Source organism: Argopecten irradians, chromosome 13, assembly GCF_041381155.1.
Source record: "Argopecten irradians isolate NY chromosome 13, Ai_NY, whole genome shotgun sequence".
NCBI lineage: Eukaryota > Metazoa > Mollusca > Bivalvia > Pectinida > Pectinidae > Argopecten > Argopecten irradians.
Window position 1 is genome coordinate 18770669 of NC_091146.1, and position 22869 is coordinate 18793537.

Here is a 22869-nt window from a genome sequence, read left to right on the forward strand (position 1 = left end):
AAATATATATCAATGGCTTAAGATGAGGTTACAACACCAAACATATGCAAGATTTCCTGTCTAATGTACGATAACAGTGGAGATTCATTTCGCTGTTTTGCCGTCTGGCGCAGTGATAGTCAACTACCGCGCGGCATTTAGGACGACGGCGGGAAACATAAAACGACCCGCGTTATGAAAATTAACATTTTATTTATTCTAATTAAACAGTTCTGAAGGTGATGATAAGAGTGCTTGTAAACGTATAGTTAATAACTTCTGCGACTCTACAAAATTCTTTATCTCGTTTTACATTCCTATTTTAAAATTAAAAACCGTTTCGGAAAGGTAGTGGCCCTTTAAAGATGCTCCATCGCCGACAGAGCACAAATGGTATTCATCATTTGAACAATAAGTAGTGTTTAATCATGTATATATATGCCTAATTAACATAAAAATAATATAAAATAATTTGTTTCGTCTTAGGTGTATGTGCAATCAGTAGTCCATTCCATATAGGATATAGTGCCATGGAATTTTTTTCGGATGCAAATAATTATTTTTCATTTTTTTTACCTTTAAGTAAAATAAAAAGTTCAAACTTTTCAATGGTGGTAATGGTGTAAAGTAAGTAACTTTTGAAAATGAAGAAAATTACTAAATCGTCTGCTCCTGTTTTTGATAGTAAAAAAATACCATTTGTAAGCGGTGGAGCATCTTTAAATCAAGCCTCGGGTATTGTCAGTTATACAATACATGTCAATAAATAAAAGGATAACCTCCCTTACTTCCATACTGTAGTCAAACCTTGATTGACAGACTAATTACAATGGCCCTCGGCTGGTCTTCACTGTACTAAAGCATTTGATATCTCGTGTTAGCCACATTTACACACGGAATGTTATACTCAAGGTCTGGAACAGTGACTACTGCACCACATTGTAATTCGTGAACCAGAATTTCTCTGTTACATTGAATTAATTTGATCCAGAAATGTAAGTAAAATAATGTTTTTAAATACCTGTATGTTACATTGCAGTTTACGCATGTGATTATATTTTCAAACTCTGATTTGAACTCTATCTAGCAATCATGAAATTTAGCTCGTTATATTGATCATTGTGATATTAAAATTACGTTGTACTGTTTAATGTCACTTTAGGTGCTGTAATGGTCAAGCAGACTGACCAACCAATACTATACCTGCTTATTAACGGTGGGCTCACATGCCCGAACAGTTCTCAATTGTTCAATATTCTATATATTTGTATTATCAATTAATAATTTGTCGTGCATCAGAACGACTTATCACAGACATATTTTTGTCAAAGATTAGATGAAATATAATCTGTCATTTTGTCTAGATTGATATTCATAATTCAAAACGTTTAAAACATCTTCCTGTGTTTTTCAAACCGCCATTCGTCTGAGGTAAATTTGCTGTATCAACGGAATTTAAAACAAAACATTTTATGATATATGTATTGTTTAACAGATATGACATACATGTACATGAATATTTTTTCGTATTTAAAAAAAGAAGCTTTGCTTTTCTTCATAATAAATTTAAGACATATTTTTGTTGTTAATGAGATAGAAACTATGCCCGTGAATTATCTACCAAGGAACTGTTACAGCCCACGATCCAAATTAACAAACCCTATGAGGATTTTGTAGTGCTATGACAGAGAACCTATAAGATATCATTAAAAATTTAATTTTATTGTGTTAATTAGACATATATATATACGATTAAACACCAATTATTGTTCAAGTGATGAATATCATGTATGCTCTGTCGGCGGTGGAGCATCTTTAAGTTTTGTAATGGTACTATGGAATGTACTTAGTTGTCATAGCAACATAGAGTTTTCATAATGCAATTATACTGGCAACTTAAACAGTCTCCCATTTTGTTCGATAAATTAAAACAAAAAAATATGTATATTTATTATCATACACAAAGTACAAATATAAATGCAAAACCAGAAGTTAATTGTTTAATCTGAGTATACATATTTCTTTTTATAACATTTATTAAGCAGTCCCTAATTCAAAGCTACATATCTATTAATTCCCATGTATTTTGTAAATGAAAATCTTTGTATACATAGTTTGCTTTCCAATGATGAAGTTTGATTCATAATCCGAGTCTTTATATTACGCTTATCTGAACTTTATTTCAAAATGAAATATTTATACAATTAAATTGTATCAACCATTTTTAACCACAAGACGAATATACTCATATCATGTATGTATGCCTATTGTATGAATATTAAATAATGAACAAGTCTAAGAATCTGTATCCTAATATTGATATACCTGGATACAAAAGTTATGGTAAATATCATTTTCCATAAATTCAATTTTCCAAAATTAGTGAAAAAATGAATAACCAAAAATATACGTCTATTCCCAAGTTGAATATTTTGTTTTATGTATAATCAAGTGAACCGCATAGTGTCAATACTGATGTGTATAAATACGCCAGATGTAACCTTCAATGACAAACTTCCTTGCATATGATAGTTTAAATGATTTTATGATAACAGTGCTATTTTATAAACCTTGGTCAATATTTTAATTCAATAGTTTTTTTAGTTTCCACAAACTTTCGAAACTATATTAGCCCACCATTATCAAATCGCTTTTCGTCCGTGGTCCGTCCTTCCGTCCGTCCTTCCGTCCGTCCGTGGTCCGTCCTTCCGTCCATTAACATTTCTTGTTACCGCTATATCTCAGAAAGTAATGAAGGGATCGTTCTCAAATTTAGCTCATATAGCTTCCCCTAGGGCCTTAGTTGTACATATTGCTTTTGGGACTGATCGGTAAACAATATGGCCGACTGACCGCCATCTTGTATTTTGGTAGTTAGAGTTTGTTACCGCTATTTCTCAGAAAGTACTGGAGGGATCTTTCTCAAAATTTTACATGTATGTTCCCCTAGGGCCCTAGTTGTACATATTGCAGCCATCTTGGATTTTGATAGTTAAAGTTTGTTACCGCTATTTCTCAGGAAGTACTGCAGGGATCTATCTTAAATTTCACATGTAAGTTCCCCTAGTGCCCTAGTTGTACATATTGCATTATGGGACCGAACGGTCAACAAAATGGCTGTGAGGCAACCATCTTGAATTTTGATAGTTAAAGTTTGTTACTGCTATGTCATATGTAGATTCCCCTTTGGCCCTAATTGTGCATAATGCATTTTGGGACAGATTGGTCAATAAGATGGCCGATAGGTCGCCATCTTGGATTTTGATAGTTAAATTGTAAAAAGCAGATAGAATATCCCTCTGTCACATGTCAGATATAGATCATTCTTTGGTAGGCACCAAAATCCCTGTGGGATCTCTTGTTTTCGTCTTGTGACATTATATACTATAAAGCTGCATATATCTATTTACGCCTGTTTCAGTTAATTACTCTAGATATGACATATGGTTAAAGATGCTCCACCGCCGACAGACCATAAATGATACTCATCATATGAACAACAATTGGTGTTTTATCGTGTATATATATGTCTAATTAACACAAAAAATAATATAAAATAATTTATTTTGCTTTTGGTGCATGCGCAGGCAGAACTTCATTCTATATTGTACATAGTGCCAAAGAATTTTTACGGGATGCAATTCATTTTTTCTAATATTTTCATCTTGAAGTAAAATTAGAAGCTCAAACTTTCCAATGGTGGTAATGGTGTAAAGTAAATAACTTTTGTAACTAAAGTAATATCTGCATAAATGGATGTTAGTCTTGTTAATAACAATTAAAGGATTGTTAGATTACATTTATTGGAGATATAAATGCAATTTGGGTGGCAGATAAAAAATAGCGACCGTTAACAATCCTTTAATTGTTATATTTACATTTTACTTTCTAGTTCAAAGTAAAACATAATTTAGATGCGAGTGAACATTTGAATTTCCCGCTTCAGCCATTTAACCTCAACAGTCAAGTTCAAAGTGATAAAATAAAGTCCCTATAAAAAATTGAAAAGACAACAAAATTTCAATGTTTTTCAATCACTTTTCAGTTTTACTTTCAATTATCCAGACATTTAAAAGATTTTGTTATAGTTTCATAACCAAACTGGTTCATTCAACTACAATGTCAATTTTCCCCCGCGGACTAACATGGTGTCAGTCAACAAGACTAACATCCATTTATGTAGATATTACTACACCAAGTCTACGCTGCGTTTATTGGCTTATAATGCAGATCACGATTATCATTAGAGTAATGGGAGTCGATGTGGCAAAATGGAAATGTATGTATATACGTTTGCTAATTAAGGTGTTGTATTGTTACGAATAACACTAGTATTTTTATTCTCTGTTTCAGAAGCTAAACAAAAAGGACTTGATTAGTGAAAAGAAAGACGATCTTAAACCGGTCAGTTAATGTTGAAAAAAGATGTTGAAATCAAAAACAGTTATTGTTGATATAAAACTAGAAATGATATAAACATTTTAATTTTGATACTATACGGAAGCAGTCAATGACTAATTTAGCAGAAAAAAAGAAAAACCATATCGACAATACCGTACGCAGAAATAGATGACGCAAACATTCGAAGTGAATATCAAAAAAACTTTTACCGGAGATAGACAACCGACACCTACACAACAGTACACATTCAGGAGAACAGTCTGATAAGTCAGGTATCTGGTGGAAGGCTTGGTGATCTGGAACAACAAGACATACGGACAAACCTGAAGACACGATCAGAAGGGAAACCTTACTTATGTGATTCTGTGGTAAGGTATTTAGTATGACACAACACCTAAAGACACACTTTAGAATATATACAGGTGAGAGACCTTACAAATGTGATGTATGTGGTAAGGGATTTAGTCGGAAAGATGCCCTACAGAAACACCCCAGGACACACACAGGAGAGAAACCTTACAAATGTGATGTCTGTGGTAAGGGATTTAGGCAGCAAGGCCACATACAGACACACCTCAGGATACATACAGGAGAAAAACCTTACAAATGTGATGTCTGTGGTAAGGGGTTTAGTATGACACACCACCTTCAATCACACATTAGGACACATACAGGAGAGAAACCTTACAAATGTGATGTCTGTGGTGACGGGTTTAGTCAGAAAGGTCACTTAAAGACACACCTCAGGAAACACACAGGAGAGAAACCTTACAAATGTGATGTCTGTGGTAAGGGGTTTAGTATGATACATCACCTTCAATCACACATTAGGACACATACAGGAGAGAAACCTTACAAATGTAATGTCTGTGGTAAAGGGTTTCGTATCTCACAATCCCTACACACACATCTCAGGACACATACAGGAGATAAACCTTACAAATGTGATGTATGTGGCAAGGGATGTAGTCGTAAAGATGTCCTACAGACACACTTAAGGACACATACAGGAGAGAAACCTTACAGCTGTGATATCGGTGGTATGATGTTTAGTACGGCACACATTATATCCATACAGGAGAGAAACCTTACTTATGTGATGTCTGTGGTAAGGGGTTTAGTATGTCGGGTAGCCTACAGAGACACCTCAGGACACATACAGGAGAGAAACCTTACGCATGTGATATCTGTGGTAAAGGGTTTAATGTGGCACATCACCTGCAGTATCACCTCAGGACACATACAGGAGAGAAACCTTACAAATGTGATGTCTGTGGTGAGGGATTTAGTCGGAAAGATGTCCTACAGACACACCTCAGAATACATACAGGAGAGAAACCTTACAAATGTGATATATGTGGAAAGGGGTTTAGTCGGACAAATGTCCTACAGACACACATCAGGACACATACAGGAGAGAAACCTTACACATGTGATGTATGTGGTAAGGGGTTTAGTCAGGCAGGTGACCTACAGAAACACCTCAGGATACATACATGAGAGAAACCCTACCAGCGTGATGTCTGTGGTAAGGATTTTAGTGTGTCACGAAGCCTGCAGACACATGTTAGGACACATTCACGAGAGAAACCTTACATATAAGATGTCTGTGGTAAGGGGTAAGTACGACACAAAAACTACAGACACACATCGGGATACATTTAAAAGAGAAACCATACAAATGTGTTGTCTGTAATAAGGGGTTTAGTCGTGCAGGTTCCCTTCATACACATATTAGGACACATACAGGAGAGAAACCTTACAAATGTGATATCTATGATAAGGGGTTTAGTGGTTCAGGTTCCCTACAAAATCATTTGAGGATACACACAGGAGAGAAACTTTACAGCTGTGATATCTATGGTAAGGGGTTTAGTTTGGCACAACACCAACAAACACACCTTAGGACCCACAAAAGTGTAAACCTTACAAATGTGACGTCTGTGGTAAGGGGTTTAGTGCGGCACCAAACCTACACACACACCACAGGACATATACAGGAGAGAAACCTTACAAATGTCTGGGGGAAGGGTTTTAGTCAGAAATGTAATTTAAAGACACACCTCATGTCACACGGAGGAGAGAAACCTTACAAATGTGATGTTTGTAATAAGGGGTTTAGTTAGAAATGTAGTTTAAAGACACACCTCAGGACACATACAGAAGAGAAAACGAATAAACTACATTCAGATATTAGTGATAATTATTCATATGTTGCACAAAATGACCATTTACATCTCAAAACACATAATGGAAAGACGCCTTACAAATGGGATATTTCTTGTAAATCACTTATGGATTCATCATCGCTAAATGCACAGGACATTTTTAATGGCTATCAATATCAACGACCCGTCGAAAATATCTCACCTAAATGATACTAAAAAGAGATGTGACCTCAACGGTATGTAAAACTATCATTAAAGGTGAGCCAAATCTTCAGACCGTTGCTATGGATCGGACTGTCAGTACTATATTACAAATGGAAAGTAAAAATAGACACTTATTTGATGGAGATATTTACACTGTGTACCAGACCCTTGCTATGGATCGGACTGTCAGTACTATATTACAAGTGGAAAATGTTTGGTTTTCTCTTTTTATCATCATAGTTTCTAAAGTTTCAACACTAACCTGTTATTTTTCAAATATATGCTAATTTAGGCGTCTTTTACCATCTGAAAAAAATTGAGAAGATATATTTACAACAATTTGGATAAATTGAAAAATTTAAAAGCTAAAATAATGTATTTATATCATGTGATACTTGATCAGTCATACCTGGATCCAAATAAGAAACAAACGGCAACACATACATTTTTATTTACAATTGTAAATCTCTGGCAAACTGAGGTCCCTATGAACCTATTTTCAGAAAGATGATATAAAGAACCACAACAACATATTCAGGCCAGTTTGCCATGTTTCGGGTATGTGCGTTGTTAGGCCATCTTGTTGTGTATATTACCTATTGTCTGTAAGTTCACTAACGTTTAGCAATACAAAATAGCTGACGTGGGTAATTTGGCTTGATAGAAGATCTGAATTTATCCTTTCATTAGATATTCCGAATTTGCATATTACAGAGTTATCTGTACTTGCGGGTAGGTATTGATTGTGACGTCATGTATTTGTGAGCGTAACGTCATACGTTTCGGAAAAAACAACGTGAATTGCGCTCACAAAATAATGACGTAACAATCGATACCTACCCGCAAGGGAGCTAACTCTGTAATATGCAAAGACGGAATACCTACTTGTTAATAGGACCAAAAACGGAAAATGGAAAAATTATCCAGTGGATGTTTTTTTCAAGTACCATCCAATTCCGAGCGCTTATGTATACATTTGTTTTACTATTTTATCGTATCGCCATCGTATAAATGATTTGTTGAAACAATGTTTACATTTATACATATTTTTGTGATAGTATTGACTTCCGCAGTGTTTTCCACAGCATCCGTATTTTTTTTGAAGATGAGATAATACGTATAGTGTTTGTTATCTTATCACATCGGTTTTTACTTTTACGCTGAAATATAAAATGTGTTTATGGTTATAACAATACCAATGTGTAATAAAAACGGATCTGTAGAGGTTGTTGTGTAAATACATTAGAACAAAAATAGAGTTTATATAAAAATACTGACTGTATAAATATGAAGTGATATAACGACATTGCTCAAATGCAAATGCTATTCATATAGTTACTGAATAAGAGGCAACCGTTTGTGAATTTCTGTCATTTGATAGCAAAAATAGTAAAAACTATCATCACAACCAATGGAACGCGGATAATCTGCCGCAGCGGGCTACCTGGGATTTATTTTAAAAATTCATCAAAAATGCCCTATTTTACTTCCCGCGGGCCATTCCGTCTTTGCATATTACAGAGTTAGCTCCCTTGCGAATAGGTATCGATTGTTACGTCATTATTTTGTGAGCGTAATTCACGTCATTTTTTTCTCCGAAAAGTATGACGTTACGCTCGCAAAAACATGACGTCACAATCAATACCTACCCGCAAGTGCAGATAACTCCGTAATATGCAAATCCGGAATAGCCACGTTGAGTCTCCGTGTGATAGCAGATCTTTCACATTCTTGACAACATACACATTTGAATAATTTTGATTTATATGAGGGAATATTAATATATATTAATAACAAATCCGCAGAGTGACCAACCAATGCTATACCTGCTTATCAAGGGTGGGCTCACATGCCCAAACAGTTCCCAATTGTTCAATATTCTGTATATTTGTATTATCAATTAATAATTTGTCGTGTATCAGAACGACTTATCATCGACATATTTTTGTCAAAGATTAGATGAAATATAATCTGACATTTTGACTAGGTTGATATTCATAATTCCAAACGTTTAAAACATCTTCCTGTGTTTTTCAAACCACCATTCGTCTGAGGTAAATTAGCTGTATCAACGGAATTTAAAACAAAACATTTTATGATATATGTATTTTTTAACAGATATGACATACATGTACATGAATATTTATTCGTATTTAAAAAAAAGAAGCTTTGCTTTTCTTCATAATAAATTTAAGACATATTTTTGTTGTTAATGAGATAGAAGCTATGCTCGTGAATTATCTACCAAGGAACTGTTACAGCTACCATTGAATTTTGCCCACGATCCAAAGTAACAAACCCTATGAGGATTTTGTAGTGCTATGACAGAGAACCTATAAGATATCATTAAAAATTTAATTTTATTGTGTTAATTAGACATATATATATATACGATTAAACACCAATTATTGTTCAAGTGATGAATATCATGTATGCTCTGTCGGCGGTGGAGCATCTTTAAGTTTTGTAATGGTACTATGGAATGTACTTAGTTGTCATAGCAACATAGAATTTTCATAATGCAATTATACTGGCAAGTTAAACAGTCTCCCATTTTGTTCGATAAATTAAAACAAAAAAATATGTATATTTGTTATCAAAACCAAAGTACAAATATAAATGCAAAACCAGAAGTTAATTGTTTAATCTGAGTATACATATTTCTTTTTATAACATTTATTAAGCAGTCCCTAATTCAAAGCTACATATCTATTAATTCCCATGTATTTTGTAAATGAAAATCTTTGTATACATAGTTTGCTTTCCAATGATGAAGTTTGATTCATAATCCGAGTCTTTATATTACGCTTATCTGAACTTTATTTCAAAATGAAATATTTATACAATTAAATTGTATCAACCATTTTTAACCACAAGACGAATATACTCGTATCATGTATGTATGCCCATTGTATGAATATTAAATAATGAACAAGACTAAGAATCTGTATCCTAATATTGATATACCTGGATACAAAAGTTATGGTAAATATCATTTTCCATAAATTCAATTTTCCAAAATTAGTGAAAAAATGAATAACCAAAAATATACGTCTATTCCCAAGTTGAATATTTTGTTTTATGTATAATCAAGTGAACCGCATAGTGTCAATACTGATATGTATAAATACGCCAGATGTAACCTTCAATGGCAAACTTCCTTGCATATGATAGTTTAAATGATTTTATGATAACAGTGCTATTTTGTAAACCTTGGTCAATATTTTAATTCAATAGTTTTTTTAGTTTCCACAAACTTTCGAAACTATATTAGCCCACCATTATCAGATGGTGGGCTTTTCAAATCGCTTTTCGTCCGTGGTCCGTCCTTCCGTCCGTGGTCCGTCCTTCCGTCCGTGGTCCGTCCTTTCGTCCGTGGTCCGTCCTTCCGTCCATTAACATTTCTTGTTAACGCTATATCTCAGAAAGTAATGAAGGGATCGTTCTCAAATTTAGCTCATATAGCTTCCCCCAGGGCTTTAGTTGTACATATTGCTTTTGGGACTGATCGGTAAACAATATGGCCGACTGACCGCCATCTTGTATTTTGGTAGTTAGAGTTTGTTACCGCTATTTCTCAGGAAGTTCTGCAGGGATCTATCTTAAATTTCACATGTAAGTTCCCCTAGCGCCCTAGTTGTACATATTGCATTATGGGACCGAACGGTCAACAAAATGGCTGTGAGGCAACCATCTTGGATTTTGATAGTTAAAGTTTGTTACTGCTATTTCTCAGAAAGTTTTGAAGGGATCTGTCGTAAATGTCATATGTAGATTCCCCTTTGGCCCTAATTGTGCATAATGCATTTTGGGACAGATTGGTCAATAAGATGGCCGATAGGTCGCCATCTTGGATTTTGATAGTTAAATTGTAAAAAGCAGATAGAATATCCCTCTGTCACATGTCAGATATAGATCATTCTTTGGTAGGCACCAAAATCCCTGTGGGATCTCTTGTTTTCATCTTGTGACATTATATACTATAAAGCTACATATATCTATTTACGCCTGTTTCAGTTAATTACTCTAGATATGACATATGGTTAAAGATGCTCCACCGCCGACAGACCATAAATGATACTCATCATATGAACAACAATTGGTGTTTAATCGTGTATATATATGTCTAATTAACACAAAAAATAATATAAAATAATTTATTTTGCTTTTGGTGCATGCGCAGTCAGAACTTCATTCTATATTGTACATAGTGCCAAAGAATTTTTACGGGATGCAATTCATTTTTTCTAATATTTTCATCTTGAAGTAAAATTAGAAGCTCAAACTTTCCAATGGTGGTAATGGTGTAAAGTAAATAACTTTTGTAACTAAAGTAATATCTGCATAAATGGATGTTAGTCTTGTTAATAACAATTAAAGGATTGTTAGATTGCATTTATTGGAGATATAAATGCAATTTGGGTGGCAGATAAAAAGAATAGCGACCGTTAACAATCCTTTAATTGTTATATTTACATTTTACTTTCTAGTTCAAAGTAAAACATAATTTAGATGCGAGTGAACATTTGAATTTCCCGCTTCAGCCATTTAACCTCAACAGTCAAGTTCAAAGTGATAAAATAAAGTCCCTATAAAAATTGGAAAGACAACAAAATTTCAATGTTTTTCAATCACTTTTCAGTTTTACTTTCAATTATCCAGACATTTAAAAGATTTCATTATAGTTTCATAACCAAACTGGTTCATTCAACTACAATGTCAATTTTCCCCCGCGGACTAACATGGTGTCAGTCAACAAGACTAACATCCATTTATGTAGATATTACTACACCAAGTCTACGCTGCGTTTATTGGCTTATAATGCAGATCACGATTATCATTAGAGTAATGGGAGTCGATGTGGCAAAATGTAAATATATGTATATACGTTTGCTAATTAAGTTGTTGTATTGTTACGAATAACACTAGTATTTTTATTCTCTGTTTCAGAAGCTAAACAAAAAGGACTTGATTAGTGAAAAGAAAGACGATCTTAAACCGGTCAGTTAATGTTGAAAAAAGATGTTGAAATCAAAAACAGTTATTGTTGATATAAAACTAGAAATGATATAAACATTTTAATTTTGATACTATACGGAAGCAGTCAATGACTAATTTAGCAGAAAAAAAGAAAAACCATATCGACAATACCGTACGCAGAAATAGATGACGCAAACATTCGAAGTGAATATCAAAAAAACTTTTACCGGAGATAGACAACCGAAACCTACACCTACACAACAGTACACATTCAGGAGAACAGTCTGATAAGTCAGGTATCCATCTGGTGGAAGGCTTGGTGATCTGGAACAACAAGACATACGTACAAACCTGAAGACACGATCAGAAGGGAAACCTATGTGATTCTGTGGTAAGGTATTTAGTATGACACAACACCTAAAGACACACTTTAGAATATATACAGGTGAGAAACCTTACAAATGTGATGTATGTGGTAAGGGATTTAGTCGGAAAGATGCCCTACAGAAACACCTCAGGACACACACAGGAGAGAAACCTTACAAATGTGATGTCTGTGGTAAGGGATTTAGGCAGCAAGGCCACATACAGACACACCTCAGGATACATACAGGAGAAAAACCTTACAAATGTGATGTCTGTGGTAAGGGGTTTAGTATGACACACCACCTTCAATCACACATTAGGACACATACAGGAGAGAAACCTTACAAATGTGATGTCTGTGGTAAGGGGTTTAGTCAGAAAGGTCACTTAAAGACACACCTCAGGAAACACACAGGAGAGAAACCTTACAAATGTGATGTCTGTGGTAAGGAGTTTAGTATGATACATCACCTTCAATCACACATTAGGACACATACAGGAGAGAAACCTTACAAATGTAATGTCTGTGGTAAAGGGTTTCGTATCTCACAATCCCTACACACACATCTCAGGACACATACAGGAGATAAACCTTACAAATGTGATGTATGTGGCAAGGGATGTAGTCGTAAAGATGTCCTACAGACACACTTAAGGACACATACAGGAGAGAAACCTTACAGCTGTGATATCGGTGGTAAGATGTTTAGTACGGCACACATTATGATCCATACAGGAGAGAAACCTTACTTATGTGATGTCTGTGGTAAGGGGTTTAGTATGTCGGGTAGCCTACAGAGACACCTCAGGACACATACAGGAGAGAAACCTTACGCATGTGATATCTGTGGTAAAGGGTTTAATGTGGCACATCACCTGCAGTATCACCTCAGGACACATACAGGAGAGAAACCTTACAAATGTGATGTCTGTGGTGAGGGATTTAGTCGGAAAGATGTCCTACAGACACACCTCAGAATACACACAGGAGAGAAACCTTACAAATGTGACATATGTGGAAAGGGGTTTAGTCGGACAGATGTACTACAGACACACATCAGGACACATACAGGAGAGAAACCTTACACATGTGATGTATGTGGTAAGGGGTTTAGTCAGGCAGGTGACCTACAGAAACACCTCAGGATACGTACAAGAGAGAAACCCTACCAGCGTGATGTCTGTGGCAAGGATTTTAGTGTGTCACGAAGCCTGCAGACACATGTTAGGACACATTCACGAGAGAAACCTTACATATAAGATGTCTGTGGTAAGGGGTAAGTATGACACAAAAACTACAGACACACATCGGGATACATTTAAAAGAGAAACCATACAAATGTGTTGTCTGTAATAAGGGGTTTAGTCGTGCAGGTTCCCTTCATACACATATTAGGACCATACAGGAGAGAAACCTTACAAATGTGATATCTATGATAAGGGGTTTAGTGGGTCAGGTTCCCTACAAAGTCATTTGAGGATACACACAGGAGAGAAACTTTACAGCTGTGATATCTATGGTAAGGGGTTTAGTTTGGCATAATACCAACAAACACACCTTAGGACCCACAAAAGTGTAAACCTTACAAATGTGACGTCTGTGGAAAGGGGTTTAGTGCGGCACCAAACCTACACACACACCACAGGACATATACAGGAGAGAAACCTTACAAATGTGATGTCTGGGGGAAGGGTTTAAGCCAGAAATGTAATTTAAAGACACACCTCATGTCACACGGAGGAGAGAAACCTTACAAATGTGATGTTTGTAATAAGGGGTTTAGTTAGAAATGTAGTTTAAAGACACACCTCAGGACACATACAGAAAAGAAAAAACGAATAAACTACATTCAGATATTAGTGATAATGATTCACATGTTGCACAAAATGACCATTTACATCTCAAAACACATAATGGAAAGACGCCTTACAAATGTGATATTTCTTGTAAATCACTTATGGATTCATCATCGCTAAATGCACAGGACATTTTTAATGGCTATCAATATCAACGACCCGTCGAAAATACCTCACCTAAATGATACTAAAAAGAGATGTGACCTCAACGGTATGTAAAACTATCATTAAAGGTGAGCCAAATCTTCAGACCGTTGCTATGGATCGGACTGTCAGTACTATATTACAAATGGAAAGTAAAAATAGACACTTATTTGATGGAGATATTTACACTGTGTACCAGACCCTTGCTATGGATCGGACTGTCAGTACTATACTACAAGTGGAAAATGTTTGGTTTTCTCTTTTTATCATCATAGTTTCTAAAGTTTCAACACTAACCTGTTATTTTTCAAATATATGCTAATTTAGGCGTCGTTTACCATCTGAAAAAAATTGAGAAGATATATTCACAACAATTTGGATAAATTTAAAAATTTAAAAGCTAAAATAATGTATTTATATCATGTGATACTTGATCAGTCATACCTGGATCCAAATAAGAAACAAACGGCAACACATACATTTTTATTTACAATTGTAAATCTCTGGCAAACTGAGGTCCCTATGAACCTATTTTCAGAAAGATAATATAAAGAACCACAACAACATATTCAGGTCAGTTTGCCATGTTTCGGGTATGTGCGTTGTTAGGCCATCTTTTTGTGTATATTACCTATTGTCTGTAAGTTCACTAACGTTTAGCAATACAAAATAGCTGACGTGGGTAATTTGGCTTGATAGAAGATCTGAATTTATCCTTTCATTAGATATTCCGAATTTGCATATTACAGAGTTATCTGTACTTGCGGGTAGGTATTGATTGTGACGTCATGTATTTGTGAGCGTAACGTCATACGTTTCGGAAAAAACAACGTGAATTGCGCTCACAAAATAATGACGTAACAATCGATACCTACCCGCAAGGGAGCTAACTCTGTAATATGCAAAGACGGAATACCTACTTGTTAATAGGACCAAAAACGGAAAATGGAAAAATTATCCAGTGGATGTTTTTTTCAAGTACCATCCAATTCCGAGCGCTTATGTATACATTTGTTTTACTATTTTATCGTATCGCCATGGTATAAATGATTTGTTGAAACAATGTTTACATTTATACATATTTTTGTGATAGTATTGACTTCCGCAGTGTTTTCCACAGCATCCGTATTTTTTTGGAAGATGAGATAATACGTATAGTGTTTGTTATCTTATTACATCGGTTTTTACTTTTAGGCTGAAATATGAAAATGTGTTTATGGTTATAACAATACCAATGTGTAATAAAAACGGATCTGTAGAGGTTGTTGTGTAAATACATCAGAACAAAAATAGAGTTTTATAAAAATACTGACTGTATAAATATGAAGTGATATAACGACATTGCTCAAATGCAAATGCTATTCATATAGTTACTGAATAAGAGGCAACCGTTTGTGAATTTCTGTCATTTGATAGCAAAAATAGTAAAAACTATCATCACAACCAATGGAACGCGGATAATCTGCCGCAGCGGGCTACCTGGGATTTATTTTAAAAATTCATCAAAAATGCCCTATTTTACTTCCCGCGGGCCATTCCGTCTTTGCATATTACAGAGTTAGCTCCCTTGCGAATAGGTATCGATTGTTACGTCATTATTTTGTGAGCGTAATTCACGTCATTTATTTCTCCGAAAAGTATGACGTTACGCTCGCAAAAACATGACGTCACAATCAATACCTACCCGCAAGTGCAGATAACTCCGTAATATGCAAATCCGGAATAGCCACGTTGAGTCTCCGTGTGATAGCAGATCTTTCACATTCTTGACAACATACACATTTGAATAATTTTGATTTATATGAGGGAATATTAATATATATTAATAACAAATCCGTCATAAAAATTGATACTGAAAGTCAAAACAAAATATGAATTTTAAAAAGGATGAGTTTTGCAGAAATGTGTTTAAAAGACCAAAAATAGTTATAACAGTAAGCTGATTCTAGATATTTACATCAAAACTGAAATTGTTTTCATGAATTATATACAATATACATTAAACCGCCATTCAAATTAAGTTCAATGCATATATGATTTTATAATCTCACGTGCAGTGAGAAGTCATTCTGCAGGGGTTATTTTCGTTATCATAGTGAAACTCAAAATCTTTCAGGAAATAAAATCTGTCAACATACATAAAATACCAAACTACCTTTCTGATTTATTGTACCACAAAGAAATTTCGGATTTGAGATGACATAGTCAAGGGTTGGATATAGCGACGATTATGGTAACCATGTATATTTACAGGGTAATAAGGCAATTACTATTCACGTTTAAACATTTTTTCATTTATTTCTTATTTTTATACCTGTAATGTCCTATTAATAATAATCGCTATATATTTTAATTGCATAAAAACGACACTGCATATAGATGAAGTTTTATTTGATAGCAACGTAAACAACCGTCGGACCACATGTTTATAACTTGTAAATGAAAGAGACAGAATCATTTGTCAATGGATCGTGCAAGAGTTCGAACCGTCTGGTCGAGAGCAGACTTTAGATGAGAACATTTTGCATATTCTCATTCGAATGACAGAGTGATGTTTAAAACAAGTTATTAATAGTATACCTGTCTACAGAAACGACAGACATGCGAGCGATTAGGAACAATTCTACTTTGAATTTAATTGTTCTGTCTGCAATTGTTACTTTCATCGTTTCTGAACGTTGTACGTTCTTTGAACATTTAGATGCATTCGACGTGACAAATCTAACGGACTTTCATTCAATGGGACTTCAGCAGTGTGAACGGAAATGCGTATCGTCCATCAGATGTAACTTAATAGCATTTCACGTTAGTTCACTCACCTGCTACATCGACATGGACAACAGAACATCACAAACTACCGGGGGAGACAACCATCTTGTTGTAAAACGGCGTTCTCAAATCCAACTATCTGGTCATACTCCATGTGACAATCACCAGTGTAACACAGGTCACGTTTGTTTTACATTATCTAGCGGAGTAGCTTACTGTGTTGGTAAATACTGTGGAGACCCACTCGTGATTCCGAACTCCATTCGATCTTTTAATAGTTTAGTTGTGGCAGCAGAAACCGAATATACTTGCAATTCAGGATATTTCGCTCTTGAAGGAACAACCACAACAAGTATTTGTCAGGCAAACTTGAACTGGACATCACCAAGCCTTCGGTGTGTCCAGAATTATTTTAATAATACAGAGGTCGGTATTGTCTTTAAACCCATATTTCAGGTTAGGAGAGCAGCTGAAGCAGCATCATTCTGTCAGTCGGAATACTCGCACCTGGTGAAGATTAATACAACAGAAAGACTTACCCTTGTCGATTCGTTCGTAGAATCTAGATCAATGAATATTGTTGACGGACGTAAAATCGACAGATATGAATGGGAGTATTCTGACGGATCTCGAGTTAATAACAGTTTCTTCCTTTACGAAAGTCATAGTCATGGATGCCTCGGAATGAAATTCGGGTTAATGCGAACTGTTGTGTGTTATCATCCTTATCGATTTACTTGTGAACGTCGATAAATAAAACCAAAACATTATTCAGATTTATTTACGGGTATATCTGACACGAAAACAACGAAGCTCGGCTACAGCATTGTCGTTACCTATAATCGGTTCCACATTTACGGATGGAAATGGAAGTGTGCAATTTTAACAAGATAACGTTTTTACAGAATCATAGACGTGTTACGTTACCTGTGATCTGAAGTGAAGAAGATGGTATATACTTAAATGGCTCGTGCATTCATCTTAAAAAAGGGAAAAAAGTCAATCACAGACATTAACAACGCTACCCTGGTCACACATCAGATTTCTAAAAGTGGATAATAGTTGTGTTAAACTTTATTCTGTTCACATTTTCTTTGAACAATCGTTAAAATAATTTACTTAAAACCAAAAGATGAAACTGATATAGCACTATGTACGGTAATCAATCAGAATTTTCAAATATTTAGTGATTAAATTGCAAGTTTGTGAAAAGTATATATCGAATACATTTTTGATATAATAGCTATGGTAATGATGTATCATTGCAGTTGTTGTTCCTATCGTAGCCATCCTTACTATGCAATAAATTGGCTATATCTTGGTAAGTTTTTCATCTATTAACCATAAGAGTGCATCCTTGAACAAACTTTATATTTCTCCTAAAGATGTATCTTAGGTACCTACATATTCAAAATAAATGTGAAGTTTATTCAAGGTTGCGCTCAAACAATAAAAAAAATAGGCCAAAAATAAAGTTTTCAAATTTATTCAATTTATGCATATTTCGGATGGTAACCATCAAATCATGGCAAAATAAAGCTGAAAAATTGGGAGAAAAAAAGTTATAATAAATAAATCAGGGATTTACTAACTATGTCAACTGCAATGATTATATTTTTTATTCCTTTGTTTAAAAATAGATGGATTTCGGGGCCAAAAAGGGCACAAATCATTCATAGTCCTTTGTATATTTGCTTCCCTTATAATGCCCTTCCTGCATTGTTGATTTTATTGACTATCCATCAAAAAGTTACAAAACAGAATGATAAAAAATTCTATGTAGAAAGTATAACGTGTATTGTTGCCTTTTTACCAATTCTTTTACTGCTATGAAATGTCTTGTCACAGATATCATATTTGGATTAGCTTTAAAATACTATCAATGTACTAGTAAATGTTTTTTTCTGTCAGTATTTATTTGTGGTTTTATATTACATGTGAACTGAACTCACTGTGTTTAAGGCATTCTTTGATACTTGTCATGGAACAACGATATATTTATTGCGGTATTAAATGAAGAAAGAAATATAAAAGTAATTATTTTCCTTTCCAACTTCAACCAGCGCTCAATGCTCATCACCGACAATGAGACTATATGACTACCTTTATCAAAGATACAAACAAGTTGAGCAATACAACATACGCTTGTTACAAACGATTCTACCGGTCTAAATACAGTATCGACAAATTAAAGGTATCGTGAAAGATGCTCCACCGCTGATGAATGGTATTATTCGCTATTAAAAACAGGAGCGGAAGAATTCGTATTTTTTCAGTTACAAAAGTTTCTTATTTTGCACCATTACCATTGTTGAAAAGTTTGAGCATCTTATTTTACTTGATAAGATATTAAACATATTTAATTCCATTCCGAAACCAATACACGGCACAATGCCCTATATGGAATGAAGTACTCATTGTGCATGTACCTAAACCACATAAAATTATTTTATATGCATTTTGTTTTATATGCATTTTTGTGTTATTTAGACACATATTACACGATTAAACACGATTTAAGCTATTGTTTAAATGCGACCTCGGAAAAACAGTCAGGTTGGTCCCAACACCTCGGGAAAAGAGTTTTGACTGTTGACTGCTAAGGCCATCCTCGATACTCCAGGGCTTCCGATCACTTACGATCTCTACACCCCTGGACTATCTCATAGAAATTGAAGGCAGCTCAGCGGAAAACATTTGACCAATCACAGGCTAGCAAAGATTTCCTTTGAAGACTACAGAGAGAGCGACGCCTAACATCAAAGCCACACAGTCAACCACAGTGTACCGTTATACGGCTCTTTTGATGTACATCAAATAACTAAATTACCTGTTCTATTCTGTTGCCTCCAGTTTTACTATGAGATAGTCCAGGGGTGTAGAGATCGTAAGTGATCGGAACCCCTGGAGTACCGAGGATGTGCTAAGGCATGAAAAAACTGTTTTGTTAGTTGAATATTCTAGGCTAAACATCGTCACATTATACTGACAACGGATCAACCAGTGGTCCCACTCCATTTGTACTGAGCCCTGAGATTAAAACTCAAAACAACAAGAGTTTGGAACACAGACATTGTTCTTATTTTAGTTGCAATAGCATAGCATCATCATCCTGGTCATCATACAACTATATGGTTCATAAGAAAGTCATACATATTTATTTATAGTCAAACCGTATTACAGATACACAAACACTATAATGAAGGAACAGAAATAAACGAATAAACTATTGCATTTAACTGTCATTTTTTGTTAAGTTTGTTTATTTCTATATTAACTGACTTTAAGGTTTGTAACATGTGAACACAATAGCATTTCACATAATAATTATTCAATTTTCGAAACGACACACACTACATACGAATTATAAATTATTTTAATTTTCATGAAATAGGAAAATGAGTAGTAGTGAACAGGAGTTGCGTAGCAGCATTGTAACTATTTATGATTCCATTGTATTCTTATGGCGCAGATATTTACCATTCAGCATATCATACAGAGAAACATGAATATAAAAAGACATTCCCTTCACCTTTAAGTGAGAATACACAAAACTGACTATGATAACTGTGTATATTAGGCTTCAGTCAGTCACAAAGCGTCATTACTATAATCAATGTTATAGTGATTGGTATGCGTAACAAGGAAAATCATATAAACAATGATAAGAAACATTTGTATCATGTAGTCAGAGTTTCTTTAGTTAAAGTCGTGAGAAACCGAAATAGTTCGTGTTTGATGTCCGACATGTGAGTGACTTTATTCCTTCTCCGCGGTTCAGAGGTAATATAAGACGTCTGATTCTTAGTGTACAATTTCGATAAATGTGAATAGATCCACTTCAGCCCAGAAATCTGATGTGTGACCACGGTTGCGTTGTTAATGTCTGTGAATGTTTTTTTTTCCTTTTTTAAATGAATACACGAGACATTTCAGTATATAGCGTTTGCTTCGCTTCAGATGTTAGTTTTGTGTGATGAATGTATATTTCAGTATACATAATATGTTTAGCTTCATATTACGGGTATGGTAACTTTTCTATGATTGTGTGAAAACTGCACACTTTCATTTCCATCTTAACGACGCTGTTATCCTTCCTCGTTGTTTTCGTATCAGATACATGTATGAATAAGCATAAATAATGTTCTGTTCTTATTTATCGACGTTCACAAATACATCAATAAGACTGATTACTGTTAGAGCTCTTTTCCCCGATTTTGACATCGAGACATTTATGAGTATTACTCCCATGAATGAAGAAACTGTTACTGACGCGTCAGAATATTCCTAGTAATTGCTGCTGATTTGATGTCCGTCAACAAGATAATTTAGAATCTACGAACGAATCGACATCAAGACTACCATTCATATCTGCTGACTTTACGTCCGTCAACAGTATTCATCGATCTAGATTCTACGAACAAATCGACAAGGGTAAGTTTTTCTGTAGTATTGGTCTTCACTAGTTACGAATATTCTGATTGGCAGTGTGATGTTACGTCAACTGCTCTATTTCCATGAACTATTACTCTAAAAACAATACCGACCTCAGTATAGTTTTTGCTGCCTCAACTAAAGATCGAATTGAGTTTGAAATCACGAGTGGATCGCCACGTCATCAACCAACACAGTGAGTTATTCCGCTAGATAATGTAACACAAACGTGACCTGAGTCACACTGGTAATTGGCACATGGAGTATGACCAGATGACTGGATTTCAGAACGCCGTTTTACAACAAGTTGGTTGCCTCCGCCAGTAGTTTGGGTTGTTCTATTATCCATGCCGATGTAGCAGGTAAGGTAAGGAACGTGAAATGCTATGACGTCACACCTCATGGACGATAGACATTTTCGTTCACACTGCTGAAGTCCCATTGAGTGAAAGTCCGTTAGATTTGTCACGTTGTATATATCTAAATTTTCGAAGAACGTACAACGTTCGGAAACAACAAAGGTTGCCATAGCAGACAGAATAATAAACTTCAAAATAAAATCATTCCTAATCGCTCTCATGATGATCATGTCCGTCGACAAGTAGACTATTAATGTTTTTTTTTAAACTTTGCGGTATCTTTCGAATGAAAATATTCCACATACTCAGCTTAAGCCTGCTATCAACCAGACGGTTCGTACTCTTGCCCGAACTAGAGACAAATGATTCACTATAATTTACAATTCATAAACATGTGGTTCGATGGTTGCAAACGATGCTTTCAAATAATGTTTCATCTATATGCAGTGTTCTTATTCATGTGGTTAAAATGTATAGCGATTAATATTAATACGATATTACCGGTATCAAAGAGAAATAAATGCAAAGATGTTTAAATGATGTATGAATAATGATGGCCTTTTGACGTTGTAAATATACATGATTACTTTAACCGTCGTTATATCCAACCCTTGACTATTTCATATCAAAACCGAAGGTTCTATTCGCGACAATATTTGAGAGAGGATTCTGTTCCTGAAATAATTGAGTTTCATTATGGCATAGTCCAGTAGTTGAAAAAAATGAGCATAAGCCCTGGGATATCGCAGATTGACTAGTCACCGCAAATGAGATTATAAAATCATGTATGCATTGAACTTAATTTAAATGACGGTTTAATATAAACTGCATATAAAACTGGAAATTAAAATTCATAAAACAATTTCAGCTTTGATATATATATATACATGTATATATGCAGTATCAGCTTATAATATATCATAAATATTTATGGTCTTTTTTAACACGTTTATGCTAAACTCTTTTTTAATATTCATATCTTGTTTTGACTTTCAGTATAACGTTATATGACAGGATATGTTATTAAGTTTATTTAACAGTGTGCTCCAATAACATATCACTACAGAATGTGAAATCACAATATCAAAAGAGTCAAAAACCACCCAACCATATTCCTTTGTATGTATCAAAATTCATCCAAATGTATATGTTGTCAAGAATGTGAAAGATTTGCTATCACACGGAGACTCAACATGACTAATACCTAT

The 22869-nt window shown here is 34.7% G+C and overlaps 1 protein-coding gene across 1 annotated transcript in view; it reads left to right on the forward strand.

Annotated features, from left to right (window-relative positions):
• The window catches only part of LOC138305990 (zinc finger protein 845-like), a 25111-nt gene extending 5962 nt beyond the window's left edge, over positions 1-19149 (forward strand). Inside the window, exons 2-5 of the mRNA XM_069246301.1 lie at positions 4333-5384; positions 5537-5752; positions 11505-11526; positions 12158-19149. Of these exons, the coding sequence (XP_069102402.1) occupies positions 4763-5384; positions 5537-5752; positions 11505-11526; positions 12158-13358 (2061 nt within the window). The 5' untranslated portion in view covers positions 4333-4762 and the 3' untranslated portion in view covers positions 13359-19149. The remainder of the gene's footprint in view (positions 1-4332; positions 5385-5536; positions 5753-11504; positions 11527-12157) is intronic.
• The last annotated feature ends 3720 nt before the right edge of the window (positions 19150-22869 follow it).